Source organism: Meleagris gallopavo, chromosome 1 (genome assembly GCF_905368555.1).
Source record: "Meleagris gallopavo chromosome 1, MGAL_WU_HG_1.1, whole genome shotgun sequence".
NCBI lineage: Eukaryota > Metazoa > Chordata > Aves > Galliformes > Phasianidae > Meleagris > Meleagris gallopavo.
In genome coordinates, this window is record NC_139404.1 from 193720872 (window position 1) to 193739153 (window position 18282).

The window sequence follows — 18282 nt, forward strand, 5'->3', positions numbered from 1 at the left end:
TGATGGATTCAGCGGGTCTTTAAGCACAAATTGTGAGCTATTTATTTCCAAACAAGAGGTTCCCTGTGGAGCAAACACAGCAGTTTCTCCCATAAGCACCAAAATGCCACCGCAGCATTTTTCATGACACCAACTCCATCAGCTATCCTAGCACTGATATTTGACTGCTTCTTTTCCTTAACACCCACTAAAGCTGTGCATGCTATCTATTATGATAGCATGTTCTATTATAAACTGAGCCAGGGGAGGTTTGGGTTGGATGTGAGGAGGAAGTTTTTCATGCAGAGGGTGGTGAGGCAGTGGAACAGGTTGCCCAAGGAGGCTGTGGATGCCCCATCCCTGCAGGCATCCAAGGCCAGGCTGGATGTGGCTCTGGGCAGCCTGGGCTGCTGGTTGGCGACCTGCACACAGCAGGGGGTTGGAAGTGGGTGAGCACTGTGCTCCTTTGCAACCCAGGCCGTTCAATTGTTCTATGAAGCAGGAATCTTCCACCCAATGTTTGCACAGCTGTGCATGGTGGGTCTGCAGAGGGCAGCTGCCAGAGATGGATGTCACCCAAAGAGGGAGGTTGCAGCCACAGTTCAGCTCTGTTTGCTGATTTCTGTCATATCCCAATGTCTTTTCCAACTAATTTTAACAGTCCTCTCACACAGTCCATTCAGTTGTTATTCTGCTGTCACAGGGAAAATTCTCTTATTGATCTCTGAGGCAGCACAGTGCGCTCATTCATCAGAGGTTGGCAGCTCTGCCTCAGCTCTGAGAGGAGCTGCTGTGAGTGAGGAGAGCAATCCATCAACCTGCTAAAGAAGCTGAGAAGAGCTTCCCATCCACTCAGTGCAGCAGTTCATAGAGGTTTAGGGTTTTCCCAACATTTTAAAGCAAAACCTGAATGAGGTCTGGGCTGCAGTTCCTCAGAAATGAAGGAACACCAAAGAGCATCTTGGATTGTGTGCACAACCAACCCCGTGGTCACAGCCTTCCTGATGGAAGGCACAAAGCATGTCAGCTCACTCTGGAACACCCCATCCCATCCCCTGTGTCTCCACCCCCCCACAACCTCACTGCCCTCCAGAGGCACAGCATTCAGCAGCACCTATGTCCTGAAACACATTTCCATGTTCTGAGCTACTGTCACTTTGCCATCCTCCATCGAGGTCCCAAGGACAACTCTCAGCAGTGCTCCCAAGAATGGGGAGGGACTGATGTCCTACGAGGCACTGAACAGGCTGCCCAGAGACGTGATGGATGCTCCATCCCTGAAGACTTTCCAGGCGAGGCTGAATTGGGCCCTGGACAACCTGATCTACCTGTAGTGTCCCTGTTAAATGCAGGGACCAAATGACCTTCAGAGGTCCCTTCCAACTCTAAGGATTCTGTGATTCTGTGATGTAGGAGAGAGATAAAGAGCGTCCTGGATGCTCTTATACTTTTCCTTTTTGTGGGTAGCAAAATAGGAGATAAAAGCCATCCTTGTAACCCTCATCCCAACGAACAAACAACTGAGCCTGATGTGTAGCCCAGCTCCGAGCACCATGGGGACCATTGGGTGGGGGATGGAGCAGCAGGCAGGGAGCTGTGAGCCTGGGCACTGCTGGCTTCACAGAATCATGGAATCATAGAAAGGTAGAATGTCTTGGGTTGCAAAGGAGCACAGTGCTCACCCACTTCCAACCCCCTGCTGTGTGCAGGTCACCAACCAGCAGCCCAGGCTGCCCAGAGCCACATCCAGCCTGGCATTGGATGCCTGCAGGGATGGGGCATCCACAGCCTCCTTGGGCAAATCACAGAATCACCTCATTTCTGATTAATCTAGAGTCAGGAGAACAGGCTTGCATTCTTCCCAGTCCCCAGTTGCTCCTGCAGCCCTCTCTGATGCCCTCCCAGTGCCAGGCTCCTTGCAAGTGCGTTCCAGCATTTGGTGTGGGTTTTCTCCCCCCAGCCCCATGTCATGTCAAGGCAGAGCACACACACATGGCTGCTCCCCAGAGTGATGAGAACACTGCCTCAGCAGTCCCAGCTCTCCCCATACCCCCCCAACACAGACAGGCAGACCACATGCATTCCAGGTGTTTATTGGGGGCTATGGCCATGGCTGTGATGCAGCTCAGTGATACTTGCGAGCCAGAGCGTGAGCCACAACGTTGACCAGCTTCTGCCAGGCAAATTGGCAGGCAGGAGTGAAATCCCTGGCAAAGTGGGAAGCCAGGACGATAATCAGGATGTCCCCAAGGAGCTGCAGGAGAAAGTGGAGAGCAGGAAAGGTTAGTGCTGCTTGGATGGTCAGGGAGCATCTCCTCTTCTTACCCAGCACAGCGTCAGTGCTTGCTGCTGGGGCTGCTGGGCTCAAATGCTCACTCTTTGCCTAGAAAGCTCTGAGCTTGGGGGAAAAAAAAAAGTGGTCTGCTCCGTCCTTGCGAAAATAAAGGGGGAGTGGGTGGAGGAAAAGCCTTGAGACTATTTTCCTCAATTCTTGGGATGCTGGTTTGGCCTGACATCCACCTTGCAAAACACTGCTTGTAATTTGTTTGTTTGTTTGTTGTAAATGAGGAAATCTACACGTTTTTATTTGCAGGTTTTAGGGGAAGAGGGACTGCCCATTCTTACCCAGGTTGCCCAGAGAATCTGTGGGAGTCCTATCCCTGGAGGTGCCAAGGCCAGGTTGGATGGGGCCCTGGGCAGCCTGAGCAGGTAGAGGGCACCCAGCCCACGGCAGGGGGTGAGACTGGGGGGCTTAAAAGTCCCTTCCAACCCAACCATTCTATGGTTCTATGATTCTATGACCCAGACAGGCAGCCCATACTGGATAAACCAGAAACCTGCTCTGTCATTTCAGAACCGCTCTTCTTCCCATAGAATCATCGAATTCTATAGGATGTATGACTTCCTTCCGTGCTCTGCTAAGCATCCCACCACCTCTTCTTCCTCCAGCCCAGGCTGCACCTTTCTCTGGTTTGCTTTCATTTGTTCTCAACCCAAGTGCCTCCTTTAGCTTACAGTCTCATAATACTTTCTCCTTCCCATTGCTACACTGACACAAAAACAATGGAGCTTTTCAGCCTGAAAGCCGCCTGCCCTCCTGCAAAGAGTTCTGCACTCACTGGGTCTATGCAGGGGCGCTGACTCCAGCAGGCAGAAAGTACTCAGCCAGCATGGCTGGGGCAGCCCCCCATGTTTCAAAGCAAAGCACTGCACAGGAATGGGCTCAGGCTGCCAACATCTCACCCTGAAGTTCTCGGGGTCCACGTGCAACTTGTCGCAGTGCAGCTCCGACAGCTTGGCGTAGGTGTTCTTGATGTTGTCCAGGTTCTTCACGGCTTCCCCAAAGGAGCTCAGCACTTTCTTACCATGAGCACGGACCCTGGGGTTGCCCATGATGGCGGTGGGGCTGGAGAGGTTCCCAAAGGACGCGAAGAACCTCTGGGTCCAGGGGTAGACGATCAGCAGCCTGCAGAGAGACGAGGGACACAAGCACACACCATTAGCACTCCCTCCTAAAACTGCAGTGGTTTCAGCATGCAGGGTGCAGCTGAGCCCATCCCAGGAGCAGACCTACCTGGCCAGGGCTTCGGCACCACATTCCTCCACGTTGACTTTGCCCCAGATGCTGGTGATGAGCTGCTTCTCCTCAGCGGACCAATGCACCATGGTGGCAGTGGGGTTGGCGTGCGGCTGTGGGAGCACTCAGAGCTTGGAGCTGAGCTGCAGACCCCGGGGGTTTTTATCCACTGCTGGCAGCTCCTCCCCACCCCATGCCGTGGGGTCATTGGCTGGGGCGGGCGGGGGTTTGTGCTGGGGGGCAGGAGGGGTGGTCAGGGTGTGGCAGCAGAAAAGGGGCCTCTGGTCATCCCTGCTCTGACCCTTCCCCCAGCGCTGCCCTACCAGACCTGGGCCTCTTTTCAGAGAAAGGGCTGCACGTAGAGTCATAGAATCATAGAATTGCTCAGGTTGGAAAAGACCTTAAAGATCATCAAGTCCAACACAACCAATCATCCTACCCTAACTCTAACAGCCCTCATTAAATCACGGCCCTGAGCACCACATCCAAACAGTTTTTAAACACATCCAGGGATGGCGACTCAACCACCTCCCTGTGCAGCCCATTGCAGTGCTTAACAGCCCTTTCTGTAAAGAGGTGTTTCCTGAGATCCAACCAAGAGCCGGCCTCCATTTGCGACACACGCATGGGACTCCGTGTGGCGTGCCCTGCTCCATGGCTCCCCATGGCACACGCCGACATGCAGCCCGAGGCCACGCAGCCCAGGGTTGTTCCAGCAGCAGAGGCTCCACGAACACTGCAATGGACTTTAACCCCACTGCCGCTTACTACGACAAACCCTGACCTGGGACGTTTACTTTCCATTTTGGGGCCGGTGGAAGCTCACCCATCAGCTGTAAGGTGACTGGCTGCATGCCGAGCTGCTGCACAGGAACTGAACAGGATCACCCCTTTCAACCTAGCTCTGCTTGTGTTCACATCCATAAAGAACAGGGGAAACATGGTTTGAACTCCAGAGTTGTCTCTGCAGCATCTGATGTGGGCTCAGAAAACAGCAAGAGCTCAGCTCAGGGGTGTCCAACAGTTGGATCCTTCTCCAGCGAGGGGAGATTGAGGTTGGATATTGGAAAACATTTCTTCTCCCAGAGAGTGATGATGCAGTGGCACAGCTGCCCACGGTGGCGGTGGGGTCACCATCCCTGGAGGTGTTCCAAGCCACAGGGATGCAGCACTGAGGGATGTGGTCAGTGGGCATGGTGGGGTGGGTTGGGGTTGGGCTTAGAGATCTTGGAGGGCTTTTCCAGTTTGAATGATTCTATGATTCTATGACAAAGCTGGCACAAACCACATCTTCCCCGAGTTCAGGAGCTGTTCAGACACCACGCAAAGTGCTCTCCTGTGCCACCCCTGAGGACACAGCGCTGGGGTACCTTCCCCAGGAGCTTTGTCCCTGCGTGAGAGTCCTAAAGGCTTATTCTAAACAAATGGAGCTACCACTGCATGAAGTATCAGAAGAATGAATTATTAGTATCTTTAACCAGTGACATCCAAGAGGCACGGGGTCATGTTGAAGCAGCAGCAGGTGCTCGTATGGCTGCAGCAGAGCTGGAAAGGGGCTGAGCTCCTCCCCAGAGTCCTGGGCTTGCCTTCCTCCATAGAATCACTGAATCATCGAATCATTTAAGGTTGGAAAAGGTCATTAAGATAAAATCCAACTCCACTGAGCACCACTTATTCAGTGTCCCCCTGGCCTTGTACCAAAAATAAAGGAATGGGAGGAAAATCAATTAAAAGAAAGAAAATACTGAGGGAGACCTTCAGCCTTTTAATACCCTTTTCCCTTCTGGTTGTATACATTGTTTTACACCATGGAGTAGATCTGAATCATGGATTAGAGTTGCCTACGTCTGCCTTTTGCTGGTGATAGCTGAGCACGGCTCTCACTGTGCCTGCCCAGGCACCTGCAAGGAGGACAGCACTTTTTGTCTTAACACAAAGTGTCCTCCTATGTCCTTGCGACAGCAACAACACCCTCCTTCCACTGAGCAGAGTGCTTGAGGAGGGGTCAAGGGGCCATGGGGGCTTCGATACCCTGCAGTGAGCCAGAGGAGGAGGGGGAGATGCCATGGGCAGGGACGGAGCAGGGACAGGTACAGACTTGGTGCCAGGGATTCTTGCTGTATCCCCTCGGTTTCCCCTTCGAAAGCAGCACGTCATTCCAGCAGCAGCTGCTTTTGCTGCCCTATGCTCATCTCAATAGGATGAGTGGTTCTCCCATCCCAAGAACAACCCCCACCCTATGGAGCCCTGCGCTGTGCACATTTAAACACCTCTGTAGTTTGCATGCAAATTACATCAATTGATTTGTAGTTCCAGAACATCATTAATAGTTATTACTACTGACAGTATTAACCCCCTTCTCTTCCTCCACCCAGAACTGCAGAATGGGCAGTGTAGGGTGAAGAAGTGCATAAACAAGGTCTGTGCAAGTCTTGATAGCAAAATGTTTATCTGCAACCTGCCCCCACCCAGCTGGCTGCTGGGCTAGCATGAGTCAGCTCCTTTCAGGGAGGCTGAATGCCAGAAATGAGCCAGGAAGGATTAAAGCCTTCACTTTGTTTATTCTCTCTTAAATATATGATTTCTCTGTGTCAGTAAGAAAACTCATTTCTACAGACATAGCCTCAGTGCAAACCTCCCAGCGCTGTGCCTGCCCAGACATGGGCTTGCAGGTTTGCTTTCCAGGGGCAGATCCACGGAACCCCATAAAGCCCCACTGAGCACAAAGCACTCCATAGAGCCAACCCTGCCCCACTGAGCTCCCACTGTGCCCACGTCCCCCACCATCCCAGCCCCAGGCTGCACAGGGACACGCAGACAGCAGACGAGTGTCACTGAATGAACTTTATTTGCCTGTCACAAGCTGTCAGCCTCGGAGCATTTCTGCAGGTGCATACAATAGCTGTAGGGCGCTCCGGGATCTTTGCTGCTGGTGCTTAGTGGTACTTGCGAGCCAGGGCATGGGCCACCACACGGACCAGCTTCTGCCAGGCAGCCTGGCATTCAGGAGTGAAGTCCTTGCTGAAGTGGGCGGCCAGGACGATGATGAGGATGTCACCCAGGAGCTGTGGGGATAGGAGGACCCTCTGTTAGCAATGCCCTGAAGCCAGCCCCTCCCTGTGCCAGTGCTCGCACCAGCACCAGGGAAACATACCTGGGCTTAAAGATGACCCTATAAACTATAGCTCTTGTTAAGACATACCTTAAACTCATTAACCCTTTTGTACAGTCTAAACATCAAAATGCACAGTGTGCAAAACACACCAGCTCCTGTCTTGGCCGAGCCGCTGGGCCCAAAGCTTTCCATCTCACCCACTGGGGCCATATTTCCTCCCTCTGCTGCTACTGTGAGAAGAGCCACAGGCTATCCAGAAATCCCCCATTTGGCTGCAGGTGGGAGCTCCGGGGAGTGGGCAGCACAGCCACACTCCTGCTGGCATGTAGGATCTCCACCACTCCTCCCCATCTCACGTCTTGGGTCCCAGCATCCAGCCACTGTCCCTTGCTCCTCGCCCATCTCCATGCCATGTTGCACTCTTGCTCCTGCACTTTTCCCTTGGCTCAGACCTCTTCCCACTCCAACAGTGGCTTCCGCTTGGCTCTCCCCTCCATTTCTGCACTGCAGCCACCTCCTCACTGCCTTCCCTTCTCCTCTGTACTCTCACTGTCACCCACCCATCAGTCCCTCCATCCCCTTCGTCCCTTTCTCACTGTGCTGCAGGTTGGTCCCTTCCCTCTCTGTGTCTCCCACCTCTGACCCTGACCCCAGCCTCCAATTCCTCCTAGGGGAGATCTGTGGGGAGCACCCACACATGGGTCCTGGGGGACATAGGGAGAATCTCCTCTTGGAGATGCACTGGGATGGGACCCGGTCAAGAGCACGGCTCACCCTGAAGTTCTCGGGGTCCACATGCAGCTTGTCACAGTGCAGCTCGGACAGTTGGGAGAAGGTGTTCTTGATGTTGTCCAGGTTCTTCACAGCATCCCCAAAGGAGGTGAGCACTTTCTTGCCATGGGCACGGACCATGGGGTTGCCAAGGATGGCGGTGGGGCTGGAGAGGTTCCCAAAGGACGCAAAGAACCTCTGGGTCCAGGGGTAGACAATCAGCAGCCTGTAGGGAACAGAAGCACACACCTCCAATTGCAGCCATTTCCCTACCCAGGGAGCAGCTGAGCCATGCCCCGAAGCTGGACCTACCTGGCCAGGGCTTCGGCCCCGCAGTCGGCCACATTGACCTTGCCCCAGAGGCCGGTGATGAGCTGCTTCTCCTCAGCAGACCAGTGCACCATGGCGGCGGTTGGAGGGTAGCGTGTGGCTGTCGGTACGGAGGAGGTCTGGGCTCTTGCTCCCGCGGGGATCGCACGCTGGTGAGCGGCCGTCTGTGTCCCCACTTTTATCCGCTCCGCCGGGCCCCTCCTCTTCCCCGTGCACCCCGCAATTGGCTGCATCTCAGGAGGGGCCCCCAGCCTTGGCACCCCGGGGGAGGGAACGCGGCATCAGGGTGGGGCGCAGGGCACGGTGCCCAGATCCGTGGCCACACCACCGCCCAGCCCCCCCCGACTCCCAGCCCTGCAGCTCCATACGGGCTGCGCCATACATCCCCATGCACGGCGTGGGCATGGCATCCTGTGCCCACCCCAGTGCTGTGAGCACAGCGCTGGGTGCCGGGCTGGGTGCCCCTCACACAGTTCCAAACCACAGCACTCCGCCTTGCTGTGAGGCAAGAGACCACAACTTGGGTCTGCTGGGTCCTTCCTCCCAGCACACCAGCCACGTGCATGTGGTTTCTCTCTCTTCTTCCTGCCAGGCTTGGGTTCTCCTTGTTCTTTCCCATCAGCTATCGAGCAGCTTGCTGACTTCGGGGTAGCACTAAGTGAGCTGGGGGCAGCCGGGTGCAGAGCTCCTGCCTCAAAGAGCCTGCAGGCAGAGGGAAGCAAGGCAGGCCCAGAACGCAGAACACAGAGATCACCTGCATGGCATCAGTGCACGGGTGACCTAGGAAAGGTGGGACACACTGCATACACTGGGGACAGCCTCACTGGCAGCAGGAAAGCAGCACCTGACCTGACCCAGTGACATGGCAGTGTGCTGGGAGAGGTGCCTGGGGCTGCCAGGCTGCTGCCAGCAAGCAGGGGCTGGAGCTGGGATGGACGTAATGGGGCCAGACCTGCTGGCCCAGGGGATGGGTGGCCATGGAGCAAAGCACTGGCGTTGGCCGTGGGCTGTGGCTGACACTGGTGCTCGAAGCTGCACCAGTTCTCTGCACACTTGCTTTGGAAAGGGCTTGGTTGAAGGGCCGTGCTGCAAAGAGCTGAGCTGGGTGCATGCCTGCGCTGTAGCTGTGACTTCTGCCTTCTCCCTGATAACAGGGCAGGCGGGTGCGGGCAGGAATTCTTTGTGCCAGGATCCAGAGGTGTCCCCGAGCTGCTCTGCAACCTGTGGGCATGCTGCGAGCCACATCTGGGCTAGAATGGGGATGGGAGCCCGGAGAGCACCATGGCCTTCTGCACAGTGAGGGGACTTCAGGGAACTTTTGCTGCTGAAAAGCTAGATGTAGGGGCAGTGAAACCAAGTGCTCTGTCCTTTCTGTATGTGCAATGATCATTCTTGGAATATTTTTTTTGCTATAATAGATTCCTGCTACTATTAAATTCTGCCTTTAATAATTTGAGAATTATAACAATTTGGACAAGGGCAGAAAACCAGTACCATAAAATCATAGAATATCCCAATTTGGGAGGGACAAAAAGGACCATAGAGTCCAACTCCTGGCTCCTTTTCGTGCTTCCTTCCATCAAAGATGTTACAAACAACACACCTCATCTCTCTGCAACTGCACGTTTTTGTGCAAAGGTTTGTTCCACTTGAACTGTGGAAGTTTACAACATTAAATGCAGTGATGTTGCTGATGCCTCAGTGCAGAACCAGCGTTCCTATTTGTATTTTGGGGTATGTTTATTTTTTCAGGTCTTGAATGCTCCCTGTGTTTATCCAGCTTAGACAAATCTCACCTGCAGGAATTCATGGAAACAAAACATGTCCTGCAGTACCATGTATGTGAGCACCTCGTTCCATTCCCAGTCCCCAGGGCAGCCCCCGCCCTGACCCTACAGAGAGGCAGAGACTCTATCCTGACTGCAGCAGTGTTTATTTGGCAGTTACAGCCCAGCAGACCCCGAGGGCACCGGGAGCTCATCTCCAAGGGGCTCAGTGGTACTCGTGGGCCAGTGCGTGGGCCACCACACGCACCATCTTCTGCCAGGCAGCCTGGCTGGCAGGAGTGAAGTCCTTGCCGATGTGGGAGGCCAGGACGACGATCAGGATGTCCCCCAGGAGCTGGCAAAGGAGGAAGAAGAGAAGCCATCAGCCAGCGCTGTTCCCACCTCCTTCGTACCACGTAGCCATCCCAGGGCAGTGATGGAGATCCATCACAATGCAAGGAGCCCATTTCCTGCAACCCATGCACTGTTCCTGGCCCTCTGGCACTCACTGGGATGTTGGAACATGCCGTAGCCCCCTCCCCAAACACCTTCTCTACACCGGCTGTGCCAGTGACCCCGCTCAGCTCTGGATTTTATTCTCTCCCTTCGTTTCCCCACTACCCTGGCTCTCTTTGACTCAGATCCCCTCATTCTGTTGAAATGTGTCTATTTTCTGTCCTGGAGTAACCATTCCCTCATGTCCAAGCTCATCTCCTCCCCTCCAATCCTGTCTTTGTTTCTTCTCTTCTGCTCCCTTGCTGCTCTAGGCTGATATTGCTTCTCTCCATTCACTCTGCAGTCTGCACATAAATCACCCCACATTTTGTGCCCATCCACCGCACCTGCTTGCATCCCTCCTTTTGCACACCTCAGTCCTATAAGTGCCGCCTGTTCTCCCCAGAGGCTCACCCTGAAGTTCTCGGGGTCCACATGCAGCTTGTCACAGTGCAGTTTGCTCAGCTGGGCAAAGCTCTTCTTGATGTTGTCCAGGTTCTTCACAGCATCCCCAAAGGAGGTGAGCACTTTCTTGCCATGGGCACGGACCATGGGGTTGCCAAGGATGGCGGTGGGGCTGGAGAGGTTCCCAAAGGACGCAAAGAACCTCTGGGTCCAAGGGTAGACAATCAGCAGCCTGTAGAGAGATGGGGCACACAAGCACACACCTCCAATTGCAGCCATTTCCCTACCCAGGGAGCAGCTGAGCCATGCCCCGGAGCTGGACCTACCTGGCCAGGGCTTCGGCCCCGCAGTCGGCCACATTGACCTTGCCCCAGAGGCCGGTGATGAGCTGCTTCTCCTCAGCAGACCAGTGCACCATGGTGGCAGCTGTAGGGCTTGCTTTGGGCTTCCCTGAACAATGAGTAGGAAGTGGGGCCAAAGTCTACCCGTGGATTTTTATACACTACTAACAGCTTGCCCTAATCTCAGTTGACGTTTCCATTGGTTGCGTCTGGGGAGGGAGTTGAGCTGCAGAAGGAAAGATAGCAAATTTGGATACTGTCCAAGGGGAAGAGGGGCCCATTCCCCCTCTGCCTTTGAGTGGACCAGCTTCACTTCACACTCATGCTGTCACAGCCACAGCCCTGAGCGCAGGTGGAGCTCCCTGCGTGGCCCTTCCATGGCCACAGGTCTCCAGTGTCACTGCCAGTGGTTGGGGACTGAACTTGTGGAGGAGATCCAGTGAAACGGGCAGTGATGTCAAAGAGCTCACAGCCTTTACCTTGGCCTTGTTTTCAGACTCTTGATGGTGCCTGCACTCCTCGGAATCCATCGTGAACAGCTCCAGGCATCGTCAGCCCCAAACTGAAGGATCAGAGGCTTTCTGGGAAACGAGAGCCCAATGCTTATCCCAAATGTAGGCCTCGTGCTTTGAATTCAAGATTCTCCTCTCTTGTCAGTACTCATAAAGAGTTTCACAGCTGTTGTTCCTTCCTATTGTCCATAGTTGTTGCCCACAGTAGTTCTCCATAGTTGTTCTTTGTGTTGAGTGGTTCTCCATAGTCATCCATAGTAGTTCTCCATGGTTATTGTCCATAGTTGTCGTCCATTGATTCAAAGTGTTTTCTACTAGCACGAGAGGCTGTCAAAAAAACAAGCAAAGCACTCTTTCCACTGTCATTTTATAATGATGCACCATGGGATGCACTGCTGCACTCAGTTATGCAAGTAGCGACAGTGAGGAGCTGAGCCCTGCCTGTTGACTTCAGCTGCAATTGGTCACCTGGCCACAAACTCCACCATTTCACCAATGGCAGCTCTGGTTATGCTAACTACGTGTGAGCAATTTGTTTTTGCAAATGCTTTCTCATTTGGTGTAGACATGAAATGAGGAGGTTGTAATGACAACAAATTGCTCTATGGATGCAAGTTGCAGGTTCACTGCGAACGGGGTGGGATGGTGAACTGGTGGCTGTTGCCCTGCAGCTCAGGAGCTCCATCCCACAAGGACAGATCCAGACTTCCAACCCAGGTGTAAGGTGAGATACTAAACCAAGAGATGAAGAAGCAGCTCCTGGGGCGTGCTGACCTTCACCCGATTTCTCTTTTGCTCCTGAGTAGGACCTGAGGCTGTGTGCCCCGCTTTGCAGCAGCTGGGCCACGGTCCACAATGAGCTCACAGTGAGGTGGAGTCAGACTGGAAAGTGTCTGCAAGAATGGCAAGAAGCATTCAGCTCTTTCTGCCAAACAGTGAGATGACCGAGGGATGCTCAGCAAAAAGCAAAGAACAGCTCAGACAGTCCCAGCCCTGCACTCTGCTTTGGAGGTCTTCTTCAGGGATGACTCCATCTCATGCATCTCTTTAAGTCAGAGCTCATTTGCACCCACATGGGACAGATTCGCTTCATCCACAACCCTTCCCCAGCATCTTCCATCTGCTGTCTCCTTTGGTCTGACTGGAGGAGCCCCACGTGTGGTTCTCAGCCTCTTGCTGCACACTGGGCAATGCCAATTCCACGGACAGGAACTTTCCTACTTTACAGAATCATAGAATCATTATAGTTGGAAGGAACCTTTGAGGGCAGTTGAGTCCGACTGCCCTGCATTTAACAGGGATACCACAGCTCCATCAGGTTGCCCAGGCCCTGATCCAGCCTCGCCTGGAAAGTCTCCAGGGATGGAGCATCCACCACATCTCTGGGCAGCCTGTTCAGCGCTCACCACCCTCACTGTAACAGACTTTTTCCTTACACCCAACCTAAGTCTCCCCTCTTTGAGCGTGAAGCCATTTCCCCTTGTTCTGCCAGCACAGACCCCGCTCAAGAGCCTGTCCCCTTCTTTCCTGTCGCTCCCCTTTAGATTCTGACCGGCTGCTCTCAGCTCACCTCGCAGCCTGCCCTTCCCTTCTCCATCTGCACAGCCCCAGCTCTCAGCTGTCCTCGTAGCAGAGCTGTTCCATCCCTGGGATCATTTTTGTGGCCCTCCTCTGGATGCCTCCAACAGCTCCACGTCTCTCCTGCACTGAGGACTCCACATCTGGACGCAGTGCAGAGAGGAGGATCACCTCCCTGACCTGCTGGTCGCTCTTCTTTTGCTGCAGCCCAGGGTGCAGTTGGCCTTCTGGGCTGTGAGGGCACAGTGCTGGCTCATGCCCAGCTTCCATCCATCAGCATCCCAGGCCTCTTTTGGTAGGGCTGCACTCAATCCTTTCATCCCCCAGCTTGTAGTGCTAATGGGGGTTGCCTTAGCCCAGGTGCAGACCTTGCACTTGGATTTGCTGAACCTGATGAGGTTCACCTGGCCCCTCTGTCAGCCTGTCTGTGTCCCTCTGGATGGCATCCCGTCCCTCTGCTGTGTCACTGCACCCCACAGCTCGGGGTCATCAGCAAACTGCTGAGGGTGCACCTGACCCTACTGTTGACATCACTGATGAAGATATTACAGATATTATGGATAAATCATTCTGCTGGCAGCAAAAGGCAGCTCCGGGCCTTCACAAAAGAAGCAATGTTTGTTGGTCACTCTGATTGCAGCAAGCAGCACCCTGCGCCAAGCTTTACTTATCAGCAGCAGCGGCAGATGTAGCCTCTGGACCACAGCCAGTCACTCTTCTCTCTCCTGCAGAACACGCAATGGCTTAAGATGACAGCTGAAAGCCCTGTAAGTATCTTTGCTCCCGGTTTGTTTCTGTGATGGCCAAAGTGAGGAGCATATAAACAGGAGGGGGAATGGCTGTTTACAAGGGGATAGTGATAGGACAAGGGGGAATGGTTTTGATCCTGTGATTCTATGCTTCTATGAAGTAATGCTGAAATGCCATTTGCTGGTGGACAGGAGGGTGTTGTACTGTAGGAAAGCTTTTCTGGTTTCTGGTTGGCTTTTTGCTTTTTCCCCCCATCCCTGCATCCTCTGCCTATCACACAGGCTGGATGTGTAGCTCACAGGGGTCACAAGTGCAAATCCCTGCTTTATCTGCAGGAGGGCAGGAAACACATTCTTAAATCACATGAAACAGGGGTTTCTTCCTTCTGAGACAGACGTATCTTTCCTGCTGTTTTTTAACTTACTTCTGATGCTCTTAGACAGAACCCTTCCATTACAGTGAAAAATCATTGTTCATTAAGCTAATCTGAGTTAAAATTGTCTGTTCCTATGTAAAAACTGCCCTCGGCCCCTCTTCTGCAGACATCTACATCATCTTGCAGGGAGCGTCTTCTGCTCAGAATGCCCAAGGCTCCTGGAAAGAGCATTTTCATCTGATACAGAAAACGCTTTTTATCACCTTGAGGATACATTTTTCAGTCTAAGCTGCCTTGAGGGAATCTCTCCAAATCTCTACCCTTGCACACACTGCAGGCTGAGAAGCGTCCGGCCCCACAGCTCTGCCTTCTGTGCAGAAGAGGTCAGAAATATTCCCTGGTGATTTCTGCAGACTGAAAGCACTGCTTGGTGGGCTGGGACTTGCCAAGTGCTGGATGAGAGGCCTCTGTCCCCACATGTCCCCAGATGTCCCCCCCCTTGGCAAACCTGACTGTCTTTTTAGACCATGACGCTCCCCAGAGCCCTGAGCCCTCTTTCCCCTCTGGTGCCCTTTGCTCCCACCCTCCCCACAACAGGAGCACGCCAAGCAGATCAGACAACGTGCTTTTTTATTGACTTTCACAGCTGTGTCCTGCTCTGGGAGCTCAGTGGTACTTGTAGGCCAGGGCATGGGCCACCACGCCGACCAGCTTCTGCCAGACAGCCTGGCAGGTGGGGGTGAAGTCCTTGGTGAAGTGAGCGGCCAGCACGATGATGAGGATGTTCCCCAGGAGCTGCAGGGAGAAGAGAAGCAATGGGGTCAGCACGGTGTGGAGCATCCCCTGCCCTGCACAGGACCCAGGGGCTGCAGCTCTGAGGAGTTCAGAGATGCTCTTTCTGCAGGAAAATGTCCTGTGCTCACCACAGACACCAAGATCCACCCGTTCCGTCCTTGCATTCTCCCACCTGCTTTCTCCAGCCTCTCCACTACATTCCCAAAACGTTTCTGAGTTTGTTTGGTTTTTTCCTGCTGTGAATTCCCATGCCTACTGGAGCTGGGGCTCAAGTCAGTGCCATGTCTGCCTGCTGCGTCCCCAAAGCAGGGGCAGGAATGGAAGTCAAGGGCCTCACCCAGCCCCCACAGCCACAACCCACCCCAGCACCCTGCTCTCCTTTGCTCCCCTCTGCTCCCTTCCTTCATCTGCTGACCTTGCTCCACACCCAGACCTCTCTGACTCTAATCCCAGTCTGCTGATCTCTCCCCATCAGCACCCAGCCCCTGATGATCCCCGCATCTTCATCCCATATTGGCTTTTCCCTCTCCTCCCATGTAAGTTATCCCTGAGGGCACGGTGTGCCAAGGAGAAACTGCACATGGTCCTCGTCCTGTTGACCCTCAGCCCTACTCAGCCTCTCACCTTCCTTCTGCTTTTTTGCAACCTCCAGGCACTCAAAGCATCTCCCTCTCTCTGTCCCCAAATTTGTCACAGCCTGGGGCCCATTCCTTCAAATTACCAGATGCACAGCCTTCCCTCTCTCTCTTAAGCACTTTCCATCCAAGCCAGCCCCTTTCTCTTCGATACCTAAAATATCTGCTACTTAAGTTCCCCCGGAACCCTCCAGGCAATGCTCCACAGGATGGAGGGACAGACGGACAAGCTCAGCACATCTCACCCTGAAGTTCTGGGGGTCCACGTGCAGCTTCTCACAGTGCAGCTCCGACAGCTTGGCGTAGGTGTTCTTGATGTTGTCCAGGTTCTTCACGGCTTCCCCAAAGGAGCTCAGCACTTTCTTACCATGAGCACGGACCTTGGGATTGCCAATGATGGCAGTGGGGCTGGAGAGGTTCCCGAAGTTATCAAAGAACCTCTGGGTCCAGGGGTAGACGATCAGCAGCCTGCAGAGAGACGAGGGACACAAGCACACACCATTAGCACTCCCTCCTAAAACTGCAGTGGTTTCAGCATGCAGGGTGCAGCTGAGCCCATCCCAGGAGCAGACCTACCTGGCCAGGGCTTCGGCACCACATTCCTCCACGTTGACTTTGCCCCAGATGCTGGTGATGAGCTGCTTCTCCTCGGCGGACCAATGCACCATGGTGGCAGTGGGGTTGGCGTGCGGCTGTGGGAGCACTCAGAGCTTGGAGCTGAGCTGCAGACCCCGGGGGTTTTTATCCACTGCTGGCAGCTCCTCCCCACCCCATGCCGTGGGGTCATTGGCTGGGGCGGGCGGGGGTCCTCGCCAGGGGGGTTTGTCCATGGGGTGGTCAGTGTGCACAAGGCGTGGTCTTCCATGGAAAGACAGTGACCAGCTTAACAGGCTGCTCAGGACACAGCAGTCCTTATCTCACCGTCCTCACTGCAGCCCTGCATGTAGCAGCCCTACAGAAGGCACCAAGCCCCCTCTGCACGATGCATTCAAATGGCTTCACGCCTGCAGTGCCCACATGTTGTCTCCTCTGCAGCGTTCATAGGCTCCCTAAACCTGGGGGGCATTTCTCAGACAGGTGGGCGCTTTCCTCGCCCTTCTGCCCAGAGCTGCTACCTGGGAATGCTGAGGGCTCTTGTCTCTGGTTGCAGCTATGCAACTCTGGAACGTAGAATCGTAGCACCATAGAGTTATTTGAGTTGGAAGGAATCTTTAAATGCCCTTAGGACTCTCCCACAGTGAACAGGGACAGCCACAGCTCCATCAGGTGCTGAGAGCCCTGTCCAGCCTGACCGTGGCTGTCTCCAGGGACAGGACATCAACCGCTTCTCTGGGCAACCCGTGCCAGTGCTTCATCACCCTCATTACTTTCCTTATGTCCAGTCTAAATCTCCCTTGTGCTCTTTCTTCTGGGAAGTAGAAGACCTTGCATAAGGACAGCAGGATCAGCCACTCTACAACCAGACCTGTCACGTCCTGGGTCAGAGCCTGACCAAAGTCTTCTGCTTGGCTCTGGGTCTCACTCCCCATTTGAAACGGGTTTTTGCACAGGCAAAACGATGTTCCTGTGCACAGGCACAATAAGCCAGGGTGGGAGGCATGCAGAACCCCAGCAGGACTGTGGGGTTTGGCTCTTTCCAGAGGCAGTCTAGAAGGCTTCATCCAGTGGGGATGTGGTTAGTGGGCATGGTGGCGATGGACTGACGGTTGGATTTGATCTTAGAGGTCTGTTTCAGCTTTAATGATTCTATTGCAGGGTTGTTGAGCTAGATGACCTTTAAGGGCCCCTTCCAACTCAAAATATTCTATCATTGTATTAATGGGCATGACAGTGGTGGATTGACGTTTGGACTTGATGATCTTGGGAGGTCTCTTCCAGCCTTTAGGATTTTATGGTTCTATGATTCCATGATCCGGACCTTTGACCTGTGCCACTTACAGATCAATACTGGTTCACTGACCTCCATGGAGCAGCACTGAGCAGTGGCACAAACACAGCACTCTGAGCACCTGATCCAGCTGTGGGTGTCCTCATTCAGCGCAGGGGAATTGGACCAGAAGGTTTTTAAATGTCCCTTCCAACTGAAACCACCCTACGATTCATCGGACATCCGAATGCGATCCAGCTGGGATCACTGGTGGGTGTAATCACACTGCAGGTTCTTGCTGCAGCCCCCTAGGAGAAATTCTTACATTGTATTACCTGTTTATTTAATTATGTACTTATTTATTTGAAATTTCTCAGTCCCATGCACGGCCCGTGGGCCCCTTCCAGCAGCGAGGCAGTGACCATAGTGCTCCGATAATGCTGCAGGGTGCGGGCTGCTCAGCACTGATAAGTGTATCACACAGGTGGCCAGAGCCTGCTGCAGTTCTCACCTAAAGAGCAGACACGGAGCCACACACCCACGGGTCCTGAAGAGATCTGAAGGCTTCAGAAGCTCTTCGGTTTTTACTAAGACTCATAGAACGAAGTTGAATATGTGCAACCCCAAATGGCACACAGATATTCCCATCGTGTGTCAGCCAGCACAGCACTGAACAGAGCCGGCCAGGACAGCTGCATGCACAGCTGGGGGGCAGTGAGCAGCCCGGGGTGCCCCTCTCACGTACTGCTTGGTTATTACTTCTCTTCCTGCAGTCTGCTTTGCCTGGCAGACCCACACAAAGGATAAAATCCAAGCTACATCTGGGTTTATTATTAGCAACGCATTTGCCTCATCTGTGATGGGAGTCTCATTTTCAGCTCGGTGAAGCTGAACTCTCAATAAAAAAGATAATGATGTTTTTCTTCTGCATGTGAGCCTGCAGTATGACAGAGTTTGGGGAGGGGTGGCTGGGACAAGCAGTGAGCATCA

At 53.7% G+C, this 18282-nt stretch overlaps 4 protein-coding genes and 1 long non-coding RNA gene across 5 annotated transcripts; 1 reads left to right on the forward strand and 4 right to left on the reverse strand.

Moving 5' to 3' along the window:
* Window positions 1–2078: 2078 nt before the first annotated feature.
* LOC100548634 (hemoglobin subunit epsilon) lies at window positions 2079–3698 on the reverse strand. The gene is made up of 3 exons (XM_003203274.4): window positions 3554–3698; window positions 3223–3445; window positions 2079–2233 (listed from the first exon to the last, which is right to left on the reverse strand). The coding sequence occupies exons 1-3, from the start codon at window positions 3643–3645 to the stop codon at window positions 2105–2107; spliced, it is 444 nt and encodes a 147-aa protein (XP_003203322.2). The 5' UTR covers window positions 3646–3698; the 3' UTR covers window positions 2079–2104.
* Window positions 3699–6385: 2687 nt separating this feature from the next.
* LOC100547252 (hemoglobin subunit beta) lies at window positions 6386–7949 on the reverse strand. Its single transcript, XM_003203266.4, has 3 exons — window positions 7755–7949; window positions 7446–7668; window positions 6386–6621 (listed from the first exon to the last, which is right to left on the reverse strand). The coding sequence occupies exons 1-3, from the start codon at window positions 7844–7846 to the stop codon at window positions 6493–6495; spliced, it is 444 nt and encodes a 147-aa protein (XP_003203314.1). The 5' UTR covers window positions 7847–7949; the 3' UTR covers window positions 6386–6492.
* Window positions 7950–9689: 1740 nt separating this feature from the next.
* On the reverse strand, window positions 9690–10919 carry LOC100547404 (hemoglobin subunit beta-like). The gene is made up of 3 exons (XM_003203267.5): window positions 10765–10919; window positions 10448–10670; window positions 9690–9893 (listed from the first exon to the last, which is right to left on the reverse strand). Exons 1-3 carry the CDS (start codon window positions 10854–10856, stop codon window positions 9765–9767), a joined length of 444 nt encoding a protein of 147 aa, XP_003203315.1. The 5' UTR covers window positions 10857–10919; the 3' UTR covers window positions 9690–9764.
* Window positions 10920–13559: 2640 nt separating this feature from the next.
* Window positions 13560–18240, forward strand: LOC104909426 (uncharacterized). Its single transcript, XR_792314.4, has 3 exons — window positions 13560–13636; window positions 17366–17562; window positions 17670–18240. It is a non-coding gene; the product is annotated as an uncharacterized LOC104909426 (long non-coding RNA).
* LOC100547253 (hemoglobin subunit rho) lies at window positions 14645–16164 on the reverse strand. The gene is made up of 3 exons (XM_010706245.4): window positions 16002–16164; window positions 15671–15893; window positions 14645–14790 (listed from the first exon to the last, which is right to left on the reverse strand). The coding sequence occupies exons 1-3, from the start codon at window positions 16091–16093 to the stop codon at window positions 14662–14664; spliced, it is 444 nt and encodes a 147-aa protein (XP_010704547.2). The 5' UTR covers window positions 16094–16164; the 3' UTR covers window positions 14645–14661.
* Window positions 18241–18282: the final 42 nt, after the last annotated feature.